The following is a 27,143-nucleotide window of genomic DNA, read 5'->3' on the forward strand; positions in this document are numbered from 1 at the left end:
GATTTCCCATCCAGAATATACTGCATAGTGGCTTAATCATGCATGTTATCATCAATAATTTTCCTTTCTAATTTCATATATATATATATGACTTTTTTTTTTTTTACCTGTTTCTGACCTCCCTCCCTTTCCCACCCTCCTCCCACACTATCTCTGGTGTCTACAGTTGTTTTCCATTATTTTTTCCCCGTAAATACTTGGGAGAAAATAAAAAGTCCTCCCTCACTGTGTGGTTTTCATGATTACAAAAGAATTTATGAGCAGTAGCTGCCTCCTGGGTTAGAAAGAGGTTAGCCAGGGGCCACCTGTTTCTGACCTCCCTCCCTTTCCCACCCTCCTCCCACACTATCTCTGGTGTCTACAGTTGTTTTCCATTATTTTTTCCCCGTAAATACTTGGGAGAAAATAAAAAGTCCTCCCTCACTGTGTGGTTTTCATGATTACAAAAGAATTTATGAGCAGTAGCTGCCTCCTGGGTTAGAAAGAGGTTAGCCAGGGGCCAGCAGGTGGCGTGGTGGTTAAGGCGCTGGACTACCACATTGAGCAGTAGCTGCCACCTGGGTTAGAAAGAGGTTAGCCAGGGGCCAGCAGGTGGCGTGGTGGTTAAGGCGCTGGACTACCACATGGTCACCTTGGTTTGCGTCCCAGACCTGATAGCTTAAAAGTCATGCCAGGTGCATGTGTGTGCGTGCCCAAAATCCCAGGAGGAGAATGGAGAAGGGATTGTGGCTTGGCCATCCCCCTTGGGGGTGATTTCTCTCTAAAACTCACTGCCTCTCTCTGTTTCTCCAGCAAGTGCACGTGTCCTGTGGCAAGAACCTATTAAGAGAAAAGAAAACGTGAAAGAGAAAGGCCAGCTATGCTCCTGCCGCACCGGGAAGCACTCAGCAGGGACGCGGTCAGTCCCTTTGCAGGAGTGAGGCACAGACCCTGGAGTCGGCCAAAGCAAATGCCCACTCCACTTCCTTGTGGGGGGCTCTGGGCCTCCGTGTCTCCAAATAAAATGGGAATATCACATCTGTAAAATAGGTGACCTCTGTACAAGAGAGTGCTGTGAGAATTAAAAATAACGCGTGTATCAACACAACCCTGCGCCCTGACACACGCCATTCCACGACCCCACCTGTCATCATGGACGACCCTCCTAGGATTCGGTGGAGACAGACCAGGTGAGGACTGCGCCTCAAGCACAAACACCTCTGAGCAGGCGCCAGACCACACCCAGAGCTCCCACGAACTCTGGGGTCCAGGAGCCTTGAACTCCGAGAAGCCCAGGAAAGGACGGAGTACGGAGAGATGGCCTCGCTCTCAGAGCCAGCCCCTAGGTGTGGACCCGCAGACATCTCATTGATGCGTCTCAAAGCAAGGACCTGCCAGCCCTCTGTCCCAGAGGAGACCACCCAAGCGTACCCCGGACCCCGCGTGGGCCGCAGAGACTTGGTGTAGTGCCCACACCTGGGCGGCGGGCAGGCGCTGCGGGCAGCGGGTAAACAGGGCACAGAGAGCCTTTTGTTAAAGCACAAACAGGCGATGGGAAGGCTTCCCAGGCAGGAGGGGAGGCGGAGGCTGGCGCCCCTCCGGCCCACAGATGGAAAGGCGGCTTCTCCAACATTCTCCCAGAAGGGGGCAGGGCCGTTTCCCAGAGGCCTGAGGAAGACACTGGGTCACTGGCCCTGCCCCAGGAGAGCTCCAGGCCTGTGAATCTGCTGGCGGGGGAGGCGGGGTGTGAGCTTCCTCTAGTCCCAGAGCCAGCAGGAGGGGACATTTCACCCTCATCTGGCATACCGCCCCCACCCACCCAATGGGCCACTGCCCTCTAGGCCCCCACACCCAGCTGGGGTGAGTCAGAGGCTGCGGCTGGGCTCGGCTGGGCTCGGGGTGCTGCAGTGGATGGGACTCACCCCACCTAGAAGGGCACACCCTCCCTTCCTGGGCAGGGAAGAGGGGAGACGGCAGGATTCGAGGGGGAGGGGAGCGAGCACCAGCTCCAGACTGCTCTCCTAGGAGGGCTGGACTTCCCAAACAGGTTCGTCCTCATGCAAACTCCCAAGGGTGTGGCCTGCTTTCCAGAGTGAAGGGTGACCTGAGGGACAGCCCTGTGGCTGCAAGGTCCAGCAGGTGCTAGAGCTTCCAGTTACTGACCACGAGGAAGTGCTGAGTACTGCGGCTCCCCAGCGCACACGTGTGGCCTTGGGGAGGTCACTTCCCCTGGCAGGACTCTGGTTGCCTCATCTGTAAAATGGGCTGGCCAGTCTAATTCTCACAGGGTGGTGGTGAGGACTGAGTGGGTAGACCACTACGGCTTCTGGATGGGGGTCTGTAACGTAGCCACTGCCTCATCACACAGGTCCCTCAGCCCCTTTGCAGTGTGAAGTCTGAAGCCCAGAGAAGTTACACGACCCGCCCCAGGCCAGGGGATGCTGGGAAGGTCCTCCGCAGGTCTGACTTGCCACCGTGCCAACGCCTCTAAGGCAAGCAGGTCTCGGGGGCCTACGTGGACACCCAGGCCGGCGGACGTGCTTCTCGGGAGTGCTTCTCCTCTCCTTCGGGGACCTGAGCAGGCCATACTCTGTCCTTTAGGGACTGCTTAAGGAAGGGAGACCCGCTCTGAGTCTGGGCCCCTGGGAGCTGCTATAAACAGCCCCTCTGCCTTCCTAGACAGGTCACCGCTGCCTGAGAGAGGCTCCTAGGGGACAGGGCCCTGGCCAGGCACAGCAGGTGACGGGGAAGACGGGGGCTTGGCTAAGGCAGACGAGCTGCCGCCCTGCTCCCTGTGCTGGACGGGGCTGCCCCAGGATCCCACCTGGGGAGCCAACAGGGAGATGTGAGGTGCCCCACAGGGCCGGGATTCCCGGAGGTCCCACCCCTGCCAGTCAGCACATTTGTCATGCCGACTGTCAGAGGGTGTGGGTTTGGCAGCTGCACCTCTGAGGTGTCCAGGTGGCATGTGAAAGCTGTGGAATTTTACTGCCGCTTTTACTCCAGTGGAACGTCGCTCTAGGCGTGAGGCTATATTGCAGCAAGCAATTTAATTTTGAGGTTTTAAGCCCTCAAGAGACACTTAGATGTAGAACTTGCTGCGAGACATGAGATGCAGTAGAAACGCGCTGGAAAAGACAGCAGGGAACATCTGTGGTTGGATTCAAAGTCCCCCAGAAACCTCCGCTCCACACCTCTTGATGAGAGAAGGTTCAGCCCCTGCCCCCAGCACACGCATGCACACGCACTGGGAGTCACTGAGAAGCAAGTGCACAGTTCCGGTCCTGGGGAGCCCGGCCTCGCTCGGCACCGAGGGCAGCAGTCCTGGCGGCAGACAGACCATTCACCAGAGGCGGGGACCAGGCTGCAGGAGAGGCCTCTGCTCAGTGTTTCCCAGCATGGCCTGCAGAACACCGGCCTCACCACTGCCAGGGCAGCTTCTTCAAAGTGGAGATTCTTCACTCGGCCCACCAGGCCTAACTCTGGAGGTCTGGGATGGATACAGGGTCTTGGGGATACAGTGTTTCAAACTAGCTCTCTTAAGAGGACTCTCAAGTACCCCCAGAAGCCTGAGAACCCAGAAAAAAAAAAAAGATGCACTGGAGGGACCAGCAGTTAGCGTAATGGATATGTCGCTGGACTCCCACGTAGTCGACCGCAGTTCGAGTCCCGGACCCGGTGGCTTAAACTCACGTCGGGCGCATGTGCGTGTATGCCCAAGATCCCGAGAGGAGAATGGAGGAGAAGGGATTGCAGCGTGACCATCCTCCCTGGGGGGTGATTTCTCGCTTTCTATCTCTCTGTCTGTCTGTCTGGTGAGTGCACACACCCTATAGCAAAAACCTCTCTCAAAAAAAAAAAAAAAACACTGGAGTGGGGAGTAGAAAGCACAGGCTGGCCCCGCCTGGCAGCATAGTCAGTAGCAAACTGAACTGCAGTAGTGGAAGTCAGGGCTGACCCAGGTTCAGATCCCAGATTGACATGAAAACATTACAGGTGTGTGCACACATGCCTGGAACCCTGAGCTGGAGGGCTAGAGGGCTGGAGGGAGGCAACCATGAACTGACAAAACTGTCCAAGGTGCTCCTCTCGCTCACGCTCACTCTCCGTGATAAGTAAAATGGCTGATGGTGTGCTGGTTAAAGTGGCTTGATCCCACATGGCCAACGGTGCAGTTCACGTCCCAGATCCCGTCGCTTGAAAACACACTGGGGGCGTGAGTGTGCACGTTTCGAAACTCCCAACGGGAGGGAGAAATGGAGAACGGATTGCAGCATGACCATGCCCCATGGGAGGAGGGTGCTTTTCATCCCACCCCCTCTAGTGAGTTCAGGAACCCTCTGGCAAATTAATGTAAGTTACTTAATTAATTAATTAATTAAGCAAAACTTAAAAAAAAAAAAAAAGAAAAGAAACAGTACAGGTTACAGAACGAAATAGACCAGCATCCTGGCCTTGCCATCTCTAAATTGTACAACTTTGGCAAGAGACCATGTTCCTCTGAGCCTATAAAATGAGAGAACCACCTCCGATCCCAGGCTGAGGCGAGAGTATGGGTAGGAGACTGCCCACAGCAAGCCAGCACAGCCCCGGCCCTAGGGACGGGCAATGAGGACAATCGTGGGACTCGAAGGCGCTGCTGCCAGGGAGGAGGAGCTGGGGAAGCTGGAGGAGCTGAGTCTCACCTATGCAAGGGCCACACTGAGGGCTCTGCCCGCAGGAGAGAGAGGAGGGGTTTCTGGGGAAGAATGGAAAGACGACACATGGGAGAGGAAGAGCGAACAGCGAGCCCAAGGAAAGCGCTGGGTGAGGGGAGGCCTTGGGGACTTGGGCAAGACTTCATCCCTAGCTCAATCCCACCAAAGGACATTTGGGCTTGAAACCGGTTGAAACCAGTCCTGGGATCATCTATGCCCCAAATGAGCATCTTCACCTGCAGACCACTGGGCCCAGCCCACCAAAGAGCCACAGAACTAAAGAGGCAAAAGTACCCCAGGTACTGCAAAGGTAAACTGAGTCAGGGACACACATTCCTGAGGGCTCAGGAAGGGCCAGGCTTACTCTAACACAATGACCTGACTGGTGAGTCTCCCAGACCCCCAACCTGGACCCTGCCTCAGACAGACAGTGGAGGCCAAGACCTCTCAGGCCGGCCCATGCAGTTCCCACCATGCAGTCCCTGGCACGGAGGAGGAATTCTGATCTCAGATTAGCAGGACCTGCTGCTTCCTGCTCCTCGCCTCCCCTCTTCAGGAGACGGAGTTCCTCAAAACCAACAGGAAACTCCTACAGGGCAGGGCCTGGCTTTGCTGACCTCGTCCCAATAAACGGCGGTGTCAACAAACTCACACACCAGGCGTTTCCCGCCTCCCTCTGTGTCTGCAGATGCCCAGACAGACAGCTCCAAACTCCAGTCCAGTGAGGGCTGGGGCCAGGGGGCGGGAGGACGAATGGCCTGGACTCAACCGCAGAGCAACCTCCCTTGTCGAGGGATACCATCAAATAAAACGAAAGTAAGCTGCAAACCGGTAGCTGGGACACAGCTTAATTTTTGTGAAAATAAGCATATGGTAGGAATATAATAGATGTGGAAGAATATATCCCCCCACCCCCGTCCACATCTCTGAAAATGAAGATTAGGAGAGACTTTTTATACGATGTTAAAATCCAAACACTATAAAAACATAAACGTGGAACTACATTGGTAATCATTAAAAAAAAAAAATTATTATTTCTTTTAAAATCCAGGCTCGACATGCTCAGGCCTCTCTTCACAAACAGCTGAGGAGGGTGGAGGATGTAGGGAGGCCTCAGGGCAGAGAGTGAAGGACCATGGCCTAGGAGTCCAGGATCCAGGTTCTAGTCCTATGTCCCTACTGTCCTTTCTGAGTTTGGGCACGCTGCTTCCCTACTCTGAGTCTGTTTCCAAATCTGTCAGTGGGGACAGTGGCCCACGTGCCCACAAATGACCAAATGACACCCCCGCTGTGTTTGGCAGTTACTTGGCAGTCCACGCTCCCAGGCTATGGTGCGGGGAGGAAAGGCAGGCACCTTCTGGGACACACACTGCGAAGAGCCTTCTCGACATCGACAGGTGTCACCCTCAGAATGTTCAGGGAGGTGAGTGCTAAGATCACCTCTTTTTTAATGAGGAGGGCCAGCTCTGTGGCAGTTGTAGCATGCTGCTCAAGAGAAATCAATCCCCCATGGCAACTGCGGTTTGAATCCTGCCCCAGTCAGCCTGAAACATGCCGAGCATGCTTGCAAGTGCCCCATGTCCGATGGGCTGGAGGACTGGAGGACGGGAAGCATGCTGCGAGCAGGTCCCACGGTAGGTGCTTCCCTCTCTTTCTAACTCTCTCTATTAGGAATAAAAAAAAAAAGAAAATGGGAAAAATAAAAAAGTGGAGAGGTACAGGGACTGTCTGGTCACTCAGCAGCACATGACAGCCAGGGCTCATACCCAGGTTCTAACCAGTGCCTCTACTGCCGCTGGGAGCCATTTTCCAAAGCGTAGCCAAGGAACCCCAATCCCCAAAGATGTCTATGTAATGAAACAAGTGTGGGAAAACGACATGCTCGCTCCCTCTCAGAGACTCACTGCGCTCAGCTCAGGACACTCAGGCACTGAGAAGTCCTGCAGCGAGGAGAGCAACAGGCCGCTGTTTCCAGGTCACCTCCCCACTGTGACCGAGGAGACTGCAGCCACGGAACACAGCCCAGGCAAGGCGGGCACGAGGCACTTGCAGCCCAGGCTGATAAGCTCTGAGGTGAGGGGGAAACAGATTTGCAATCAAACATCAGCGTTCAAAGAGGACCACAGCCAGACACTGCTTGGCTGGCCGCTGAGGCAGAAGGGGGAAGGGACTAATTCTGTCGTCTGCCGGAATCTCCTGGGTTCTACAGCACGAAAAGCAAAGGACCGTAGAGACGGAGATGCTGCCCTTTGCTCCCAGGCCGGGAGGGCACCTGACCAGAGGCCGGCGCGGGCTGGCCGGGAGAGGGGCCCAGTCCTTACCCGAGGACGGCTCTGCTATCTGCGTGTTGGCTGTCGGTGCCGAGGCTGGCCCACGTCTGCCTGCGCAGGGTCCTGGCATTCCTTTTGCTCCATGGACGCTGCCTCCCTACGAGGAGGCAAGAGCTAGTCAGTGGGCGTGTGTGACCGTCGGTTACCTGCTGTGCTGCCGGCATCCTCCGAGAGCCCGCTCGCTGCCAGGCCCTGGGCTGGGGGGGCTCCAGGGAGCAGAGATACAGATAGCACCCTCCCCCCTGAACTTGGTCTACGGAGGAGATGCCAAGTCAGCAATTACACTCTTGAGAGCCCAGGGCGCTGCTGAGGGGCATCCAGGAGAAGCATTAGACCCAGACTAGTGGGGTCAGGAAAGCTTCCTGGAGAAGTTGCCTGAGCTGGCTCCTGAGGAAGAGCACTCCAGGCAGAAGGAGCAGCACATGTTTGCCTGGAGGGCAGAGAACATGGCTTCCAGACAAAGCTCAGCAGGTCAGCCTGGCTCGACCCAGAGCTGGACCTGGGGGACCAGTAGGTGGCGTGGTGGTTAAGGCCCTGGACACTCCCACATGGCCAACCACAGTGCAAGTCCTGGACCCACCCGGTGGCTTGCTTTCTCACTTTCCTTCTCTCTTTCTCTGTGTCTCTCTCTGGTCAAATTAAAATAAATGAATGAATAAATAAAATATAATAAATAATTATAGTTGGGACCAGCAGTTGGTGTAATGGCTTTGTCACTGGACTCCCATGTAGTTGACCGCAGTTCAAGTCCCGGACCTGGTGGCTTAAACTCATGCCAGGCACGTGTGTGTGCGTGCGTGCCCAAGATCCGGAGAGGAGAATGGAGGAGAAGGGACTGTGGCGTGGCCACCCCCACTGAGGGGTGATTTCTCACTTTCTGTCTCTCTCTGTCTTTCTGGCAAGTGCATGTGCCTGATAGCAAAAAACCTCTCAAAAAAATCATAGCATAAAAAAGAATGGACCAATCTATATTTAAAAAAACACATACACACAGAGCTGGATGTGAAGAGTGGCAAGACATGGGCCTCTGTGGGTCAGGCGAAGACACAGTCTGACTCTTAAGTCAAACACAAGATCCAGCCATCATCTATCAAAAGTATTCAGCGAGCATCCAGCACATGCCAGGCTCGCGCTCAGAGCTGTGGGGAGAGCGGCACACCAGGGGCAGGCTGGGGAGAGCGGTGATCACTAGGCTGGAAGCGGGAGGGTGCGGGAAGATGAAGGCCCCTGGGGGGACCTAGGAGAGACCTAGGAGGGATGGAGAAGCCCTTCAACCACTTGTGCCACAGAGAATGCATCGCCCCTCCCCTGCTCCAGGCACCATGCTGGGAGGACAGAAGCCAAAGTCAGCCCCCACCCCACAGGGGTCAGGTCAGCACCCAGCAGCTCAGTCGGGTGATGCCACCAGGCAGTAATGCACCTGGGCATACGCAGGCACAGAGGCCATCCGCGCCAACCTATCCCTGCCCATCCTCCTCGGCAAGGACGGGGACACCTGCTGAGGCTGGGCAGTGCAGTCACGTGGCCACAGCAGAGCTGGGACCAGAACCTGGGCCTCTGGACTTCCTGCCAATGATCGTCTTTCAGGAAGTGCACCCTGACCACCCTCTACATATTCACCCAAAGCCAAATCCTCTTTCCTCCAGGCTGCCCCTGTAATATGTCTGTTATTATGCTGGGCACCCTATCTGCTCTTCTCCCAGACTGTGGCTCAGAGACCAGGGACTGTGTCTTACTAGCACCATCCCTGGGCCAGGACAGGATGGTTAAAGGAATGAGTGAGTTAAGGAGAGCTGGGGTACCAGGCCCCGCATCAAACCCTGAGTCCCCAAGACATCTTAGCCCACCGGTGTGTGCCTCAGTGTCCCCATGTGAAAACCAGGAGTCTCCTCCATCTCAGAGGAAGGAGTCCCTTCAGCTCCTACAGGTGAGGTCCAGCCCATGCCAGGCAGCAACCCAAGGCCTGCCTATCGAGCCCCAAGTTTTAACCCACTGGGGCAATCCTTGGGAGCCCCTACTGTCCTGAAAGACCAAAGTTTGCAAAGGAAAACGCGTCCTGTGGATGTGTGCCCAAGGGATGGAGAAAGGGCAAATCTGGCTGGATTCCGGGGGAAGTCACGAACATTTCTGGGGCCCCTACTCTACACTGCACAGTCCGGGGAAGGAAGGGAAGCATTAGACCCCAACACCAGGAAGCTCTAGGGCTAGGAAGACAGGGAGGGTGAGGCCAGTCATTCATCCCAGCATCTTCAGGACAGCCAGTCCAGCGCCAGTCATCTGTCCTCGCCTCCCCTTGTGAGAAGAGGAAGCCTTGACCTTCACAGACGCAGACCAGTGTGACTGAGCCACCAGCTCTGCCCACTCCCCCATCCTCTCCACAGGAAGGAGCACCAAGTTGGCCTCCCGCTCCGGCTCGAAAGTCTGTCGGGCTTGGGGAACGGAATGCAGTTTGGCAGTGGTTAAGAGTAGTACGGATAGCAAAAGGAGAAGAGGCCCCTCTGAACTGTCAGCACCCTGAACCGCCTCCTCCACAATTCAGGCCCAAAGTCCCCACACCCCACCAGGCTCTCTCTCCCTCCGCACCTTGTCCTCAAAGGCTTCCTGAGGGAGGGCACGGGAAGGAGCGGTGGAAGTGTGGCTCACCCAGGAACCACCCCGCCCTTCCAGTCCAGTCCCCACTAGGAGGAGGCTGCCAGACAACCCCCAACCCCTCTCCTTCCCAAAAAAGGCAACAGCTGCATCAGCTGAGAAGGGGTCTGACGTTGGCTCCTTGCAGTCCAGACCAAGGGGGGACACAGTCGACAAAACCAGCACAGCCACGAGCCTCAAGGACCCCAAGCTACATTTTGCTAGCCCGGAGCGGACGCCCGGCTGCCCTACAGCTGGACCTCACAACTGGTTCCTGGACCCCTGCGGGAACAGGACGGCGGCAGGGTCTGGCGTCTCTGAGCCGGATACGGCTTCCCCTGAACCCCAGTCCAGACGCCCCAAGTGCCTAGCAAGGGATCCTGCGCCCAAGCTAGGGCACTGTTCCCACCAGATCAAGAGGAGGGAGCGGTCCAGGGAAACGGGGGTTGGGGGCGGGAGCCAGGACAAGACAGCCGGTGGAACCTTTGGGAACCAAGAGACCCGGCAGAGAGGTGGAACCCCTGGGGAGGGGGGAGTGTGTGCGGAGGAGAGAGGATCTGGGGGCACCCAGGGGATGGCAAGGGGACTGGGGCAGCCGAGGCGGAAACTCCCGGTACGTAGAGCGCAAGGAGGCTCGGGGGTGCCTGGGAGGGGGCTCGCGCGCCGCGGCACGGGGAGAGGGTGGGGCCGCAAGACTCGGGCACCGGGGACCCGGAGGTAGGCCAAATGGAGCGGTCGCGGGAGGCGCCCTGGGGACCGGCTGTGGCGGGCAGAGTCCGAGCTGCCCGCAGCGCCGGAGGACAGACAGCTGGCCAGGGGCGTGTGTGTGGGAGTTTCGAGAGGTGACAGCTCATGCCCCCTCCCCTACCGCACCTACTCACCTGGGCTCGCCGTGCCGGGCTGCCCAGCAGGCAGCCCCAGCCCCCGGCCGCTCCGTCCCGCCGCCGACCGCAGCGCTCCTCCGGCGCCTCCTTTTGTTTGTCCCTCACTGCACCACTCAGCCTCCTCCGCCCAGGAAGTGACGTCACCGCCGGGCGCGAACGCGGTGGCCAGGACGTCGCCATCTTTGTGGAGGGAGCTCTCTCTCAACCTTCACCCTGTTCTCGCCCCGGCGCCGGCGCCATGTTGCTTCGGGGCGGAAGTAGTGGAGCCGGGCTCGGCCCCCTTAAAGAGACAGGAGAAGCTATAACCTTCGAGGCGCATTTGGCGACGCCGGGTGAAGTGGCCGGGGCGTGGGTGAGTAGCCCGCGCCGGAGCGTGGCTGCCCCGAGGTTGGGTACCGACGCCAGTAAGGCCTGGTAACGGTTCGGAGCTTGACTGCGTCAGTGTTTGATGAGTTTGATTCCGCTAGTGTAGCGGCGTGGCTTGCGCCGAATGATTGAGCCGCCGGCTGGAATAAATTGCGCGCGCTGCTCACTGATCACCGATCCGTGACGAAACCCTGGGACAAGGTAGGCTGGTCCTCTCTGCACTCACCCTTCTCCATCAGTTGTATAGACAGGAAAGATCGAACCGAGGTTCGAGGCAGAGCTGGGGCTTAGACCCAGGTTCCCGGATTCCAGCTCAGCAGCTCATTGACCGTCCTGAGCCCTCGCAGTTCCCAGGTTAATAACCATAACGGCAACCTAGCTTAAAAAAGAAATCCGTACAACGGGAATACCGTGCAGTTGCTAAAACGAAAAATGTTCAGAATGCACACCAGTACGGAACGACTTCCAAGGTACCATAGGTGAAAAAGGAAGGGGCAGAAAGAACAGTGTTGACCAGTGCTACCTACCGTTTGTGCAAAAGAACATCCAAACGGTGGGTAGAAAAAACTGTCCCCCGTCAGAACCCCTGTACACGCCCCAGCCTGGGCCAGGCACTCAGAGGCAGCTGGGGCTCTGCCCACCAGAGCAGGCCATTAGAGCAGCCCAGCAGGCCTCCCGTGATTGTAGGTGTGGATGTCTGAAAGTGTACACCGCCATCGAATGCGCTGTGCCAGAAGTTGTCAAATGTGGTTTCTTCTGACAGGACAACTGGGGGCCTGGGGCCTGGAGCGGGAGAAAGACCGGACTACCATGTGCACAGATTGGAAATTCTAAGTAAGATGCTGAAGATAGTAACAGCTGTTTGTATGGCCACGTGTTGAGCCTATGCCTTGTTTCAGCTCTCCTGCCAAGAGCTTCTACTTTCCCCTTTTAATAGAGGAGGCAACTTAGACAGGTTAGGGAACTTAGCAATATCATAGCAAGGAAGTAGCAAAGCTGGAATTTGAGCCCTGGAGGATTTCACACTAATGCCCACAAATCTAGCTTATCCTACTCATACTGAAAAGCTTTTTCTTGTCAGTCATACAATACCCAGCAAGGGGCCAGCACACAATAGTTAACTGTTATTGATGAACAAGTGAATCTGTGTGTGTGTGGGGGGAGGGTGGAGAGTGAAAAAGACCAACTACTAAAGTCCTGAACCCAGGCTCCGTCACCCCTTTCCAGCCTTGAGACGGTAGACTTGTCCTTTCTGGGCCTTCGCGTCCCCACCTGTGAAACGACTAGTCATGAGTACAGTAGCAGACACTGAGTGCTCCCACATGTCATACTTTGTACTTTACACCTATATTAACCCCATCTTTTTTTTTTTCAGAGAGAGATTTTTGCTATAGGGTGCGCACACTCCCCAGAGAGACAGAAAGCAAGAAATCACCCCCCACGGGATGTCCATGCCACAGTCCCTTCTCCTCCATTCTCTTCTTGGGATTTTGGGCACATGTACCTGGCATGAGTTTTAAGCCAGCAGATGTGGGACTCAAACCATACTCGACTACATGGGAGTCCAGTGACATAACCATTAGGCCATCTGCTGGTCCTACTAGCCCCATCTTTGGGTGGTAAGTGAAGCACAGAGAGGACGAGAACGTTTTGACTGACCAGCTTCGTGTTGCAGCAGTAATATGCTGCTCAAGAGAAGCCAGATCCTGTACGGCAACCTCAAGTGGGGTCCTGAGCCCTGTCACCTGAAACACACCAGGCACAGGTGCAAATACCCAAGATCCGACAGGCTGGAGGACTGGAGGGAGGAGATTGTGGTGTGAGCAGACCCTGTGGAAGGTGCTTGTCTCTCTCTCACTAGTTCTCACTATCACATGTGTGTACACACTATCCTCGATAAAGAAAGAAAACATTTAAGGAAGAAAAGAGGGGGCCGGCAGGTGGCGTGGTGGTTAAGGGCGCTGGACTCCCACATGGCTGACGGTGGTTTGAGTCCTGAACCTGGCAGCATCTTTCTCACTTTCCCTCTCTCTTTCTCTCTCTGTCCCTCTCTGGTCAAATCAAAATAAAATAATTATTTAACAAAAAGAAAGAGAAAAGAAAAAAGAAAGCTGCCCAAAGGGGATTCCTACAGATTCTTACACCCTACATCCTGGGAGAGGTTGCTGGACTCCTTGGCCTCTCCTCAGCTTCTTTGGGTCCTCAGCCCTAAAACTCTGAGGACTGCTGAGTGCTGGGTGAGCTGCCAGGAGCTGAGGGTCTGCTGGAGAATGGGACAAGTGCACAGGCCTCGTCCAGGGTCCAGCAAGGGCACTAGACACCGCCCCCCACAGTCAGCACCTGCACTGAGGGCCTTTCGGGCACAGAGGAGGGCGTATTTTGCTTAGGCAGCGTGGGGCCAGAGAGGGCTTCTCCAAGGAAGATTAAATTAAAACAAATAAATGAATAAAGTTAAATAAAATAATTCTTTCAAACAAACAAAAAAAAAGTGCGAGTCAGTTGAGTGACTTGCCTTGCCGAGGTAGTCTAATTAAACAACAAAACAGAAAAAAGGAAGGAAGGAGTGTGTAAAGTATCCGGGAGGAGAAATGAGGAGGCTGGATACACAAGCGGAGACAGGCCCATGCCCTCGGCTTTGCCCAGGGTCTTCTGAGGAACTGAGGGTAACTGACAGGGTCAGAAACACAGAGACCCTTCAACTTACAACAGGGCTATGTCCCGGGAACCAGCAGTTAGCATAATGGCTATGTCACTGGACTCCCATGTAGTCGACCGCGGTTTGCGTCCCGGACCCAGTGGCTTAGAACTCACGCCGGGCGCGTGTGCGTGCATGCCCAAGATCCCAAGAGGAGAATGGAAGAGAAGGGATTGCGGCGTGACCATCCCCCCTGGGGGGAGATTTCTCGCTTTCTGTCTATGTCTCTCTCTATCTGGCGAGTGCACGCGCCCTATAGTGAAAACCTCTCCAAAAACAAAAAACAAACAAACAAAAAAAAAACAGGGCTATGTCCCAATAAACACATTCTAGATTGAGAATATCCTAAGGCCAAGATACCCTGCACGCACCTAGCCCACCAAATATCACAGCTTAGCTTTGCCGTCCTTAACCGTGCCCAGAACACTTCCATTAGCCTGCAGCTGGGCAAAATCCCTAACATAAAGCCTATTTTACGTGTTTATGTGACAAGGCACGTGCACTGGGCCGCAGAGACAGAGGGAGGGAGGCACTCGTGGGCTTTTCTCCTCCATGTCTCCATCCTTCGGGGATTGGGGGCATCCATGCACATGCTTAAGGTGTGTTTTTCAAATCGTGTGGTTGGCTACATGGAATCTGGCTCCCTTAACCACTAGGCCTTGGGGCTGGCCCAAACCTATTTTATAATGAAGTTATTATAAAGAATTGTGAATAAAATTCACGGTACGGTCTCCTGAACGTGTGTTGCTCTCCTACTACCCTAAAGTCGGACAGTCGTAGGTGGAACCGTCGTAAGTGGTTGCCGTCGGTGTCTGTGTGCTGGTTAGAGACATTCATTCTAGCTTCTGTGTGAATTGTTCCTTCTGAAGAAACCCTTCCTTAGAAGCTGACGTGGCTTCCCACCCTCAACTCTTTACTTAACCTCCTGAACCTCAAAAGAATAGGGCTCCTGGTTGTATAATCCAGGTGGGGTGACGAGGGACGGAGCACTATGTGTAGCAAAGAGAATGATCACATGGAACTTGTCCGGTTCATTCTGTCCCAGGGCAGCCTCCTGGCTGACTCAGAAACTCTGCCTGTGTAAACAGCGGTGTCCGGCCCCAGGACGGAGGCTCCTCCTGTCTGCCTAGCTGTCTGTACTTGCTGGGGTGCTCAGATCGTCAGCGTGCTGGGACCTCAAGCTGGACAGGAGTGGGTAGGACCCCAATCTATAGCCCAATCAAAATCAGCCAAGCTGTGTCTGGAGAGGAGTAACTGTCAGGCCTGCTCTGACAAACGTGGGACCACAGCCCACTCCTGGGCAGCATTGGCAGCTCCCTGGAAAATTTCCAAACCACTCATCCCACGTTCCCATTCCTGGACAGTGGTTCGAGGTTGGATTCTCAGCTGGGGGCCTCCTGTGCTTTTCCAGAGCTGACTGGGGTGAGTCACTTCCCTGGGCTGACCTCAGTTTCTCCACCTGTCAAATGGATGCAGCCTTCTCTAAGGTTACTGCTGGGCTGTCTGTCTACCTTCTGTGGGTTTTCATATGTAACATTGCCTGTAGGGTGTGATTTTGATTTGGGATCTGGATCCTGTGCTGAGAGGAATAAGGGAGGGATATTTACTGTTCCTCATGCGGAGTACCCACTGACCCCTCCTGCCTGGGAACCTGCAGTCCGGGCTCCAGATGGCCTGCTCTCTCTGCCAATCCAGAGCAGAGGGGACCTGTGTCTGCCGGTGTGCTTGCTAGGTCGCTGCAGACGGGCCGTCATTTCCCTTGGGGTAAACCAGGGATCCAAAAAAACCTCAGGGCTCTGTCTCTGCCTGAGACTTTTCCATCTTATTGGGATAAATGGTTTTTGTGAAAGCCTACAGGTTTAAGCGCTCGTAGCTTATTGTCACTACAAGCCGCTGTGAGCTGCACCCGTGCGGGCTTCCCATCGCTGTCTGCATTATCATCCCCACCGTACGGATGAGGAAGCCGAGGCACAGAGCAGCTGTGGCATGGTGTGACCGAGGGCCTGTTGCTGTCCCCGGCAGAGCTGGGACCACTCCACCCAAGTCCCAGCTTTGCTCTTCTGTGGTGGTTTGTGTGGCAGACTGTTCTTGCCTGGGCACGGGGCCCCCTTACCTGTCCCCCTTATTTGAGGGAGGTCGTGGTTTGCCTTGTCTCAGTGACTGGGGGGAGTCTCCTGGCACGATGAGCCCAGGGATACTAAATGCCCCTCAAGACACCACAGAGCCCTGCCCAGTGAGGACCCACCTCACCGCCAAGACCAAGTGTGCCCCCGTTGAGAAATGCCAAAACCAAATGTCCTAATTTTCCTAGTTGGCAGGTGATCTGGGAAGCCCCATCACCTTGCTGCCGGAGCTAGAGAAGGCACAACTTTTGCCCCACAAGGGGCTAGTGTCCTGCAGGCCAAAGAGCTGATAGAGGTTCCACCCACCTGGGGGGAGGAACTTGTGGAGAAGCTTTTGGACTTTGAAAACAGGCAAACTGGGGGCCACCGGGTGGCGTAGTGGTTAAGGTGCTGGACTCCCACATAGCCAACCAGTTTGAGTCCTGGACTTGTGGCTCGAAAATCACACTGGGCATGTGTGCTTGAGTGCCCCAAATCCCAGGAGAATGGAGGAGAAGGGACGGAGGCAGGGCCATCACTCTGGGGAGTGATTTCTCACTTTCCCTCTCACTGTCTCTGTCTCTTTCTGATGAGAGCACGTACCCTATGGCAAAAAGAAAAAAAAAAAGGAAGAAAACAGGTGAACTGGGGTTTGAATCCCAGCTTGCACTCTCTTGGCCAAGCGAGCCTTGTTCATTCTCCTCTTAAGCAAGATAATACAGTAATACCGTCCTAATAGGCTGTGCTGAGGATTAGAGAATTTAGCACAAGGGGGTCAGGCGCATAGTCCCTGCCTTCCATTCAGAGGCGGGCCTGGGTGACCACAGAGTCTTCAGAGAGGTGGCAGAGCTGGGGCCAAGCCCTGCAAGTGGGTGGGATTGCAGACCAGGCCAGGCCAGGCAGGGGGCACAGCTCGAGCAAAGGTGGGCGACATCCATTCAAAAGCAAAGAGTTTGTAGTTCAGAAGAGGGTGGAACTCCGGAACAAAGTCTGGATTCAGGCCAGCTCCAAAGGCCAGGCTGAGGGGGTTTTGAACTTTATCTGGTGTCAACAGAGGCTGCTTGGTAAAGTTAGCCCAACGGGGTTGGGGGACAGGGCCATAGCTGACGTCAGCCACCGGGTTTTGGTTACTGAGCATTCTAGGTGTCCAGGGTCATCCACGTGCCTTCTGGCCAGGCAAGTGGCCAGTAGCGTCCTGGGCGGACGTGTGGAGGTGTGTGCCGGGGTCATGGGGGAGGCCCCTGGCCTGGCAGCAATAAGGACTAAACTGCTTGGGGAACTGTGCTGGAAGGTGTCCTAAAGGCCATCTGGTGCAGCTCCGGTCCCCTGCCCTGGCAGGGCTGGGCCTCCTCGGTGCTGCCCAGTCACCTGAGCGGCCTCCATCCTCCGTTTAAGTAATTGCGGCAGCAGCATTCGTTGAGCGCTGTGTACCAGGCTCCACGCTAAGTGATCTCTGTGTGCTATCTCATGTATTTCTCATGGCAACCCCGAAGCAGTACTATCATTATCACATTTCAGAAGTGATTCTCAGAACAGTTTCGTAATTTGTCAGGAGTCACACAGCTAAGAAACAGCTTCAGTCCAAAGTCTGCCAGATTCCAGAGTCTGTGCATCACAGCCTCATTTAAAAAATAAAATCCAGTTGTACGGCCCAGCAGATGGCACAGCAGTTCCATCACTGAACTCCCACATGACTGACTGCAGTTTGTGTCCCAGACCCGGTGGCTTGAAAGTCATACCAGTCACGTATGCGTGCGTGTCCAAGATCCCAGAAGGAGAACGGAGAACGGATTGCGGCACGGCCATCCCCCCTGAGGAGTGATTTCTCACTTTCCCTCTCATATGTCTGTGTCTCTCTCCAGCAAGTGCACATTCCCTAAGGCAAAAACCTCTAAATAAATTAATTAAAAATGGAATCATATTAAAGTTTATTGCAGAACCAGCAGGTGGCGTGGTGGTTGAGGCGCTGGATACTCCCACATGGCTGGCCACAGTTCAAGTCCCCGACCTGGTAGCTTGCTTTCTCATTTTCTCTCTCTCTCTGTCTCTGGTAAGATTAAAATAAGTGAATGAGGGACCAGCAGTTAGTGTAATGGCTATGTTGCTAAACTCCCACGTAGTTGACCATGGTTCGAGTCCCAGACCCGGTGGCTTAAATTCATGCTGGGCGCATGTGCGTGCATGCCCAAGATCCTGAGAGGAGAATGGAGGAAAAGGGATTGTGGCGTGGCCATCCCCTCTGAGAGGTGATTTCTCACTTTCTGTCTCTCTGTCTCTCTCTGTCTTTCTGGCGAGAGCACGCAGCCTATAGCAGAAACCTCTCAAAAAATTTAAATAAATAAAATGAATTAATAAATTTAAAAATTGAAAAAAAGTTTATTGTAAGTCCCTAGCCCAGTGCCAGAGAAAGCCGTTGTAACAATCTGGCGATGGCCCTTAGAACAGCCTATGCACAAACATACATGCGATAATGACACAGTTGCAACCTGAGTGTTTCAGGTTCAGCTGAAGAACACCACTCCCTCATCAACTCAGTGGAAATGGCAGCTGCCGTGCTGTGTGAACCTTAAGTAATGACAGCAAGGGCACGTCTGCTGCTGGCCCTTCAGTCCACAGGTCACTGGGGAAATAGCAGATGCACAGTGATCAGTGACCAGTCGTGTCTTCCAAAGTCTGTCGTCGCCGGGGCACCGCGCGTGATGCTCCGTTCAGGCACAGACAGCAAGGCCTGTGTCTGAGGCCTGCCTCCCGCCCAGTGATAAACTAGGTGACATTTTACAAACATGGGTAATCAACAGAGGGAATTGGCCAACAAAGATGAAAGTTCAACAAAGAGGAAGACAGTAAAAGGTGAAGAAATGGCTGACCCTGAGGGCGACGCTGCTGCAGTCAGTGTTGGAGAGGTTACCTGAACGGGACTCATCAGCATAAGTGAGCAAAGTGGTTCTAAAGACAAGGATGAAGGAGTCCCCGAGGAAGTAAGGGCAGCCAGAACCTGACCTTGAGGAACTCGCAGAGATATTTCACAGCCTGGAAGGCACAGGTGTAAATGCTGGAGCTGCTCTCCATTTTCAAGGGACTCTGACACTTCGCCAAGGCATAGAAGAAGGGCTGGTATCAGGAATTCAGCCTCCAGGAGAAAGCAGCATTGCCCAGACCACTCCGGGTCATTTTTTCTCCTTTTGTAAGCTTTTATAAAAAAGACAACACTTGAATTCTCTGTTAAGTTTGTTTGTTTTCTCCATGTTCAAGAGAGACAGAGGGCACCTCTGGCAGGGTCTCGACACTGCTTCCACCCCAGCCTCAGGCAGCCCTGGAACATGGCCAGACACGTGCCCAGAGTACTCAGGGAGGTCTCTGGTTGCAAACCTGGAACCTTCCACGTGCGTCAGCCTTGCAGAATGTTGTGTTTTACTCTTGTGTGATCAGCCAGCCCATAAGTCTCAATGTTTTTAACTTACAATGTACTAAATAAATACCAGTTTTATATTTTAAAAAATTTTTTAGAGATTTCCTTTAAGATACATGCACTCACCGAAGAGAGACAGAGACATTGAGAGGGAAGGTGAAAAGTCGCCCCCCAGGGGGAATGCCTGCACCCCAGTCCCTTCTCCTTCTGGGATCTTGGCACACACACATCCGTGCCCAGCGTGAATTTCAAGCCACCAGGTCCAGGCTTCAAACCGTGGTCGGCCATGTGGGAGTCTGGCAACATAACCACTACACCATCTGCTGACCTCAGTTTTACTGTTTTTTAAATTTCCTTATTCATTTATAGCAGACCATAACAGACATTTTAATGTTTTGACATTATTTTTAAAGGTCACAGAACAATTTTCCCATTACTATCTGATAACGATTTTCCCACTAATTTCCTTCTCTTTGCAGTTTCAGCTTACATACTGATTTTTTTTTAGAGTTTTTTTTTTTTTTCGCTATAGGGCGCATGCGCTCGCCAGACAGACAGAGAGAGACAGAGAGACAGAAAGCGAGAAATCACCCCCCAGGGGGGATGGTCATGCCGCAATTCCTTCTCCTCCATTCTCCTCTCGGGATCTTGGGCACATACGCACATGCGCCCGGCGTGAGTTTTAAGCCACCGGGTCTGGGATGCGAACCGCGGTTGACTACGTGGGAATCCAGCGACATAGCCATTACACTAACTGCTGGTTCCCACATACTGATTTTTTTTTTTTAAGCAAATCACCAAGGTGGCTTTTTGTTTTTTATTTTGGGTTTGGTTTTTTGCTTTTTTTTTCTTTTGGAGAGGTTTTTGCTATAGGGTGTGTGTACTTGCCAGAAAGACAGAGAGACAGAAAGACAGAAAGCGAGAAATCACACCCAAGAGGGTGTGGCCACGAGCAGTCCCTTCTCCTCCATTCTCCTTTCGGGATCTTGGGCACGCATGCACACGCACCCAACATGAGTTTAAGCTACCGGGTCTGGGACTCAAACTGTGGTTGACCACATAGAGAGTCCATATGGGAGTCCAGCGACATGGCCATTACGCCAACTGCTGGTCCCACGTAGTGATATTTTTTAATGGCATAGGTTGTGTGTGTTCATGCATGTGGCAGAGAGAGAGAGAGAGAGCCCTCCCCCAGTGGTGCCTGCTCACATCATGATCGCTTTTCCTCCATTTCTCCATCTGGTCGCCTTGATAATGTTCTGTGATGAACAGAAGTTTTTAATTTTATCAAGTCCAAACAGAATTACCTTATGACTGAGCCATTCCAGCACTGGCCATGTACCTAACAAATCGAAAACCTACGTCTGCACGGAAACTTGTACACGACTTTATTGCAATATTACTCATCATAGTCAAAAGATGGGGGGACAAATGTTGATCAGTGGGTAAATGGATAAATTTTGGTTTCCCACACCGTGGAATATTGTTCAGCCATAAAAGAGGATGACAGGTGTACAGATACATGCTATAACTTGGGTGAACTATAAAAAAATTATACTAAGTGAAAAAGAAAATGAAAAAGAAGATGAAAAAATATATATTTTTTACTCAGTGAAAGAAGTCAAACATGAAGGGGATCAGTTATGGACCAGCAGGTGTGTGGAGGTTAAGGCACTGGATCCCACCTGGCCGAATTTGTGGTTCGAGTCATAGACACGGCTCCTTAAAAATCATGCCAGGTGCATGTGTGTGCATGCTCAAAATCCTAAGGGAAGAGTGGAAGAGAAGGGATTGCAGCATGGTCATGCCACCTTGAGGGTGATTTCTCACTCACCCCTTTCAGTGCTATTCAATTTGTTTCAGTGTTTTCTGGCCAAAAAAAAGAAAAAAAAAGAAAAAGAAAAAACAGCTAAAAATTTTTTTTAAAAAGTCACATATTGTATTATTCTTTTTATATGACAGATCCACAATAGGGAAATCTACAGAGACAGAGAAACAGGTTAGAGTTTACCAGGGCAGAGGGTAACAGGAAGTGATGGGTCAAAGTATAGAGTGTGTTATTATTAAATCGCCCCTCACAACTATACCCATGAGCATTCAAACCTGTTTTTCAAATGACAGGTTAAGACTTTTTTAAAAAAAATAATTATTTTATTTAACTTTATTTATTTATTTTGGTTTGACCAGAAAGGGACAGAGCAAGAGAGAGAGAGAGAGAGAGAGAGAAAGTGAGAAAGCAAGCTGCCAGGTCCAGGACTTGAACCACATCATCCATGTGGGAGTCCAACACCCTTAACTACCATGCCACCTGCCAGCCCCAGGTTAAGGCCTTTTATGCATTGTGATAGCAGCTTTACGGATCTCGGTATTCTTTGCCCACCTGAGAGGCAAAATACAGCATTTCGTTTTGGTTTGCATTTTGTTAACTATGAATGAGGTTCACCACGCCACCTGCTGGTCCCCATTTATTTATTTATTTATTGACCCACTATTTTTCCTGTTGAGATGTAGGTCATTTGTTATCGGTATGCAAGAATCTTTTGGATGGTAAGGGTCACACGGTATTAAAACGGCCTGGTTACTTGCTAGCCTCCTTCATGAGACTGTACACTCTCAGGAAGGAGGAGTTTGCTACTCAGGTGCATACGTGGTGGCTAGCATGTGGAATAACACATAAAAGGAGTCTGGTCAATATTTGCCAAAGCAATTGAGATGTATGTACCTACTGTGTGCCAAAAGTTGAGCATGAAAAGATGAACAGAATAGAGTTCTTTCTCTCGCAGAACCCACAGTCTGGTGAGACGTTCATCCTCTCCCACACATGTGTACTGAGCAGCTGCTCTGTGCCGGGTGCATGGGGCCGGTGGGACAGCCAGCTAGCTGCTAGGATGAGAAAAATGCCAAGGCTGGGACGTGGCTGACCTGGTCCTGATAGAAACCCTGATAGAAACCCAAGTTAGCCAGTTCCCCATCCCTGTTCTCAGTGTCCTCATCCATAAAAGGTGAGTGGCAGGACTACACTCCGTTGTCTCCCCAGGGAGGATGGCCACACCGCAATCCCTTCTCCATTCTCCTCTCGGGATCTTAGGCACGCATGCACACATGCCTGGTGTGAGTTTAAGCCACTGGGTTCGGGACTCGAACTGCGGTCGACTACATCAGAGACCAGGGACATAGCCATTACGCTAACTGCTGGTCCTGTCACTCCTACTCTTGAAAGAGCAAAAGCATGGGACCAGCAGTTAGCGTAATGGCTATGTGGCTGGACTCTCATGTAGTCGACTGCGGTTCGAGTCCCAGACCTGGTGACTTAAATTCATGCCAGGCGCGTGTGCGTGCATACCCAAGATCCCGAGAGGAGAATTGGAGGGGAAGGGATTGCGGCGTGGCCATCTCCGCTGGGGGATGATTTCTTGCTTTCTGTCTCCGTGGAGAGCACCCCCCCCCTGTAGCAAAAAAAATCCCTCCAAAAAAAAAAAAAAAAGTAGGAGTGACGGGACCACAGGCCACCATGTCACAGTTCAGAGCCTCCCTTGTCCCACAGAGGCAGTGAGTACACCTTTGAGGTGAGAGTCCTGAATTCGAATCCAGGCTCTGCTACCTGTTAGCTGTGGCCTTGGGTGTGTGACTTAGCCTCTTGATAAAACCATTCTCAAAGTGATGGAAGCCAGCTTCGAGCCATTAGATTCACAGAGACAGAAAACAGAACCGTGGTTGCTAGGGATTGGGGAAGAGAGGATGCTATTGCATGGTGGGCACAGGCTTTCTGTTTCGTGAGACGAGCGGAATTCTGAAGATGGTGGCGGTTGTGACAGCAGTACAGCGTGCGGGAATTCAGCGCCATCGAACCGCGCACTTAAAATGGCTCAGCAGTTAGCGTAATGGCTATGTCGCTGGACTCCCACGTAGTTGACGGTGGTTCAAGTCCCGGACCCGGTGGCTTAAACTCACGCCGGGCGCGTGTGCGTGTGCATGCGTGCCCAAGATCCCGAGAGGAGAGTGGAGGAGAAGGGATTGCAGCGTGGCCATCCCCCCTGGGGGGTGATTTCCTGCTTTCTGTCTCTCTGTCTCTCTCTGTCTGTCTGGCGAGCGCACACGCCCTATAGCAAAAACCTCTCAAAAAAATTATTTTATTTAACTTTATTTATTTTAATTTGACCAGAGAGAGAGAGAGAAAGTGAGAAAGCCAGCTGCCAGGTCCAGCACTCAAACCACAGTCGGCCATGCGCCCTTAACCACCTGCCAGTCCCTATTATGTGTATTTTTTTATTGCCAAAGGGCACATGTGCTTGCTGGAGAAACCAAGAAGAAGAGGGAGTGAGAGGGACCCCAACTGGGGTGCCGTCACTCCTCAGTCCCTTCTCCCTTTCTTGGTCCTGTCGGGATTTGGGCCCACAGGAACACACAGCACGTTTTAAGCTGAGAGGATTCAAGTAGTGGCTGCCACGTGAGGTCTGGGTCCCTTAACTCAGGCTATGGGCTGGCCTTGTTCTGTGTAGTTTAACAAAATGTGTTTAAATGGGGGTGGGGGAGTGCTAGGACCCGTAAATCACACAGCAGGGTGCCTGGCACTAAGAGCAGGGAGGAAGTAAGAGACCCTAGTCCTCTCCCTTAGCGCTGTCCATCGGGCTGTGGAGGCTGGCTAGGGAAGACCTGCCTCCTGGAAAGGGGTGAGGCACAGGGAGTGGGAAGCCGGTGTGGCCTGGAAGGTGGGCGGTGCAAGGCCCCCAGCCACCTCTGACTGCACTGAATGAGGCCCTGGTGAGAGCCCCCAGGTGCTCTGAGTGAGGTCCCGTGGAGGTCCCAGGTTTGGTCCCAGCCATGGGAGAACTGTGGACTGGGAAGCCAGGGGTTCTGCCTTATGCTGGGCTGGTACAGTACCCTCCCTGCTGGGGCCTGTTTCTGTGGTTTGAGGCCACAGTCTCCTTCTGGGGCACAGGCTGCCCAAACACTCCATCTCCAGAGGGAGCTGGCCCAGAATCCAGGGCAGCTCCACTCGCCCCCTGCTGGCCGTGGCAGAAACAAGCCTACCAACTCCCCACCGTTGGTCTCCTGGCACCTGGCAGAGATGCCGAGTGCGAATAGCCCGTGTGGCCACCTGTGCCCTTCCTGCCCTGGCCCAGACCTCCCCACACACTTCTTCCTCCTCCCCTTTGAGTTCCTGGAAACTGCGCCTACTACACCCACATGCGCACAGGCCCAAACAGACACAGGTTGTGCTCACACTCACGTCTGCGCTTGCATCATGACCACACACAGAGTTCCTCACCTTCAGCACCAGGTTACGACCTTGCCTTTTGCCTTCTTGGGCCCCTTTCTCCACGAGAAAACATAAAAATGATATTTTGCAAATGTGTTGGTATAAAGAACAAATATCCAGACTGGATTCATTATTACACGTTCATTATTATTGTATTATTTATTTAGTTAGTTGCCAGAGGGCGTGTGCATTGTGGGGGGGAAGAAAGCACCTCCCCCAGTGGGGTGCGGTCGTGCCACTGTCCCTTCTCCATTTCTCCGTCCTGTTGAGATTTGGGGCATACACACGTCGGCATGTTTTTTCAGTCCAAGGCCAGGATTCAAACCATATGCTCAGCTGTGGCCCCCCCGACATCATGGACTTTATTTGGCCTGTCTCTCTTGCACCTGTGGAGAAACCGGCCCGCTACCATGCATGTGCGCGTCCCTTCGCCCCCCGTGCTGCATTACAGTAAAGCAGTGGGTGTTCCCAAGTGCCCTCTCCCCTGGTGACCTGTGTCATTCCCTGGGCACCTCCTTGGTCAGGCACTAAATGGAGTGCTTTCCGAGAGGTTAAGCGACCTGCCTCAAGTCACACAGCTGAGGTCTGTCTCTCAGCCAAGGTCACCAAAACCTGTGTCCTGATGCTCCTCCACCCCATCCCTTCCCTCCTCCCCACGGGTCTGCCTGGGGCCTGGTCCTGGGAGGGCACCAGGATTCCGCAGTCACTGGACAGACCCAGCCCATGGAGAGCACCGTGTGACACTCGCCTTCTGGCCAGACACCTGGGCACGTATACCTCCAGCCCACTACACACACCGCCTGCCCCACCAGTCCTGGGCAGTGAGGGCCCAACCTGCTTTTTAGCCCCGGCCCTGGGGCTGCCACTTAGTAAGCAGATCCTCATCCAGCACGGTGGGTCCCAGTTCTCCATGCCCTCCATGAGGCCAGATGCTCTGGACACCCACTGGGCCACTTCCAGTCCCTAGCACCACCTCTCTTCAGAGCTGGCAGCACCCAGAGGAGGTGAGGGGCTATGGGATTGCAGTAGGGCACAGGGGAGGGCCCAGGACCATGCTCCTGAATTTCTGCCCTGTGCCCCGCAAGGTGCAGACAGCTAGAAGGCCTTTCCAGGAGCTCAATGCAAGGGCAGTCATTGGTCGTCACTTTATTATTATTATTATTATTATTACTAGTTTCCTCAATAGGGGGTTAGGAGTAACACAGGCCCTTACTTACAGGATGGCGTAATGTTTACGTCATTGGACTCCCACATAATTGACCGCGGTTCGAGTCCTGGGCCTGACGACTTAAAATTCATGCCAGCCATGTGTGCGTGTGTGCCTAAAATCCCGAGAGGAGACTAGAGGAAAAGGGATTGTGGTGTGGCCATCCCCAAGGGGGGGCAATTTCTCACTTTCTGTCTTTTCAGCAAGCGCACGCACCCTATAGCGAAAGTCTCTCTCTAAAAAATAGGGGGTTAACTCTTGCTTTTTGGAACTGTTCAAGGATCCATGATGTGTGAACCAGCCGGAGCGTGGTGACTAAGGTGGATGGATCCTACATGGCCGGCCATGTGGTTCAAGTCCCAGACCTGGTGCCCTGAAACACGCCATGCACCGGGTGCATGCATGCTCAAAATATCCTGAGGGGATGGAGGAGAAGGGATTGCAGCGTGGCCATTATCCCTGGAGGGTGCTTTCTCACTTGCTCTCTGTCCAGTGAGCGCACGCACCCTAATGGCAAAATTTAAAAAAAGAAATAAAAGGATCCAGTGACGTGTTAGTGCCGGGGACGGCCAGAGTGCTCAGCCCGAGAGCTGACTGTGCCATCAGTGTCAGTGCTCTCACCCTTACCCGGTGAGGTAACAGACATGATTTTGTCTGGAGCAACCTTATGATATGGAGGAGAGTCAAGGGTTGGCCTCTGACAGCAGAGTGGGGTTCTGGCAGGAGGAGGCCCACCTGGAGGAGTCAGCAGTGCGTGTGGCCAGGACAAGGACAGCACACCCTGTTTTGGCCAGCCGAGGGGGACCAGCCATCCTCGTCTGCCCAGGACGGTCTCAGATTTTGCACTAAGTCCCCATGTTGAGGAGCCCCCCCAGTCCCAGGCTAGCAGTTGGGCTCCCTAGAGGGGACACAGGGCACTTCTCATGACCAGCCTGGCGTTGGGTCACATGTCCCTTTGGCTGAGTGCAGAGGCTGAAACACCATGTTCCCTCCGCTGATGGGACACTCTCGGAATGTCCCTCCTGGATGGTAACAGCGTCACCCTTTGTTGCTCCAAAGCGCAGATCCTTAGCCCCAGGGACCAGGGATTCGCTTTCACCCCCAGGCCTTTGCATACTGTGCTCTCCACCTGGCACACTTTTCACTTCCCCGGGGACAGGCCACGTTCTCCAAGACACCTTCCCTGACTCTCATACAAGCACATTGGGGCGTGTGCTCCAGAGCGCCCTCTAGTGTCCCATTAGTGTCCTTGGGCCGACAGCACCACAGTCGTGGCTTTCAATAGCAGAAATTGATTCCCTCACAATTGTGGAGGCTCTCTCCAAAGACTCCAGGGAGAATCTGTTCCATGCCTTTCTTTTAGCTTCTAGTGTTGCCAGCAACCTATGATGTTTCTTTATTTTATTTTGTTTTATTTTATTGTAGTAAAAAGCAAGTATCTGTGCATGACAATGAGAGGGAGAGAGAAACAGGCACCCTGGGCACGGTCTTGTCACGCCTCAATCCCCTTCCCCTTCCCCTTCCCCTCCAGCTCATCAAGATCTTGGGTTCTGGGGCCAGCAGATGGCATAGCAGCCAAGATCGGA

At 53.4% G+C, this 27,143-nt stretch overlaps 2 protein-coding genes across 14 annotated transcripts in view; one reads left to right on the forward strand and one right to left on the reverse strand.

The window, feature by feature from the left end:
* Positions 1 to 10,639, reverse strand: part of LRRC8A (leucine rich repeat containing 8 VRAC subunit A) — a 37,101-nt gene extending 26,462 nt beyond the window's left edge. Inside the window, exons 1-2 of the mRNA XM_014589962.1 lie at positions 10,516 to 10,639; positions 6,998 to 7,103 (exon numbers count right to left, since the gene is read on the reverse strand). The gene's annotated coding sequence lies outside the window, so the exon portion shown is untranslated. The remainder of the gene's footprint in view (positions 1 to 6,997; positions 7,104 to 10,515) is intronic.
* Positions 10,640 to 10,745: 106 nt separating this feature from the next.
* KYAT1 (kynurenine aminotransferase 1) overlaps positions 10,746 to 27,143 on the forward strand; it is a 45,824-nt gene continuing 29,426 nt past the window's right edge. For 3 of the 13 annotated variants that reach the window (XM_014589971.2, XM_006153981.3, XM_027774012.1), the window contains exons 1-2: positions 14,593 to 14,774; positions 14,944 to 15,001. Coding sequence is in view for 1 of the 13 variants with exons in the window: in XM_006153968.3 (XP_006154030.1) it covers positions 10,757 to 10,870 (114 nt within the window). In the remaining 12 variants the exon portion in view is untranslated. Of the gene's footprint in view, positions 11,086 to 11,647; positions 11,719 to 14,584; positions 15,002 to 27,143 lie in introns of those variants that run through there. The other 10 variants (XM_014589965.2, XM_027774010.1, XM_006153974.2 and 7 more) reach the window with 7 other exon arrangements.

This window comes from Tupaia chinensis, unplaced genomic scaffold (assembly GCF_000334495.1).
Source record: "Tupaia chinensis unplaced genomic scaffold, TupChi_1.0 Scaffold000394_1, whole genome shotgun sequence".
Taxonomy (NCBI): domain Eukaryota; kingdom Metazoa; phylum Chordata; class Mammalia; order Scandentia; family Tupaiidae; genus Tupaia; species Tupaia belangeri.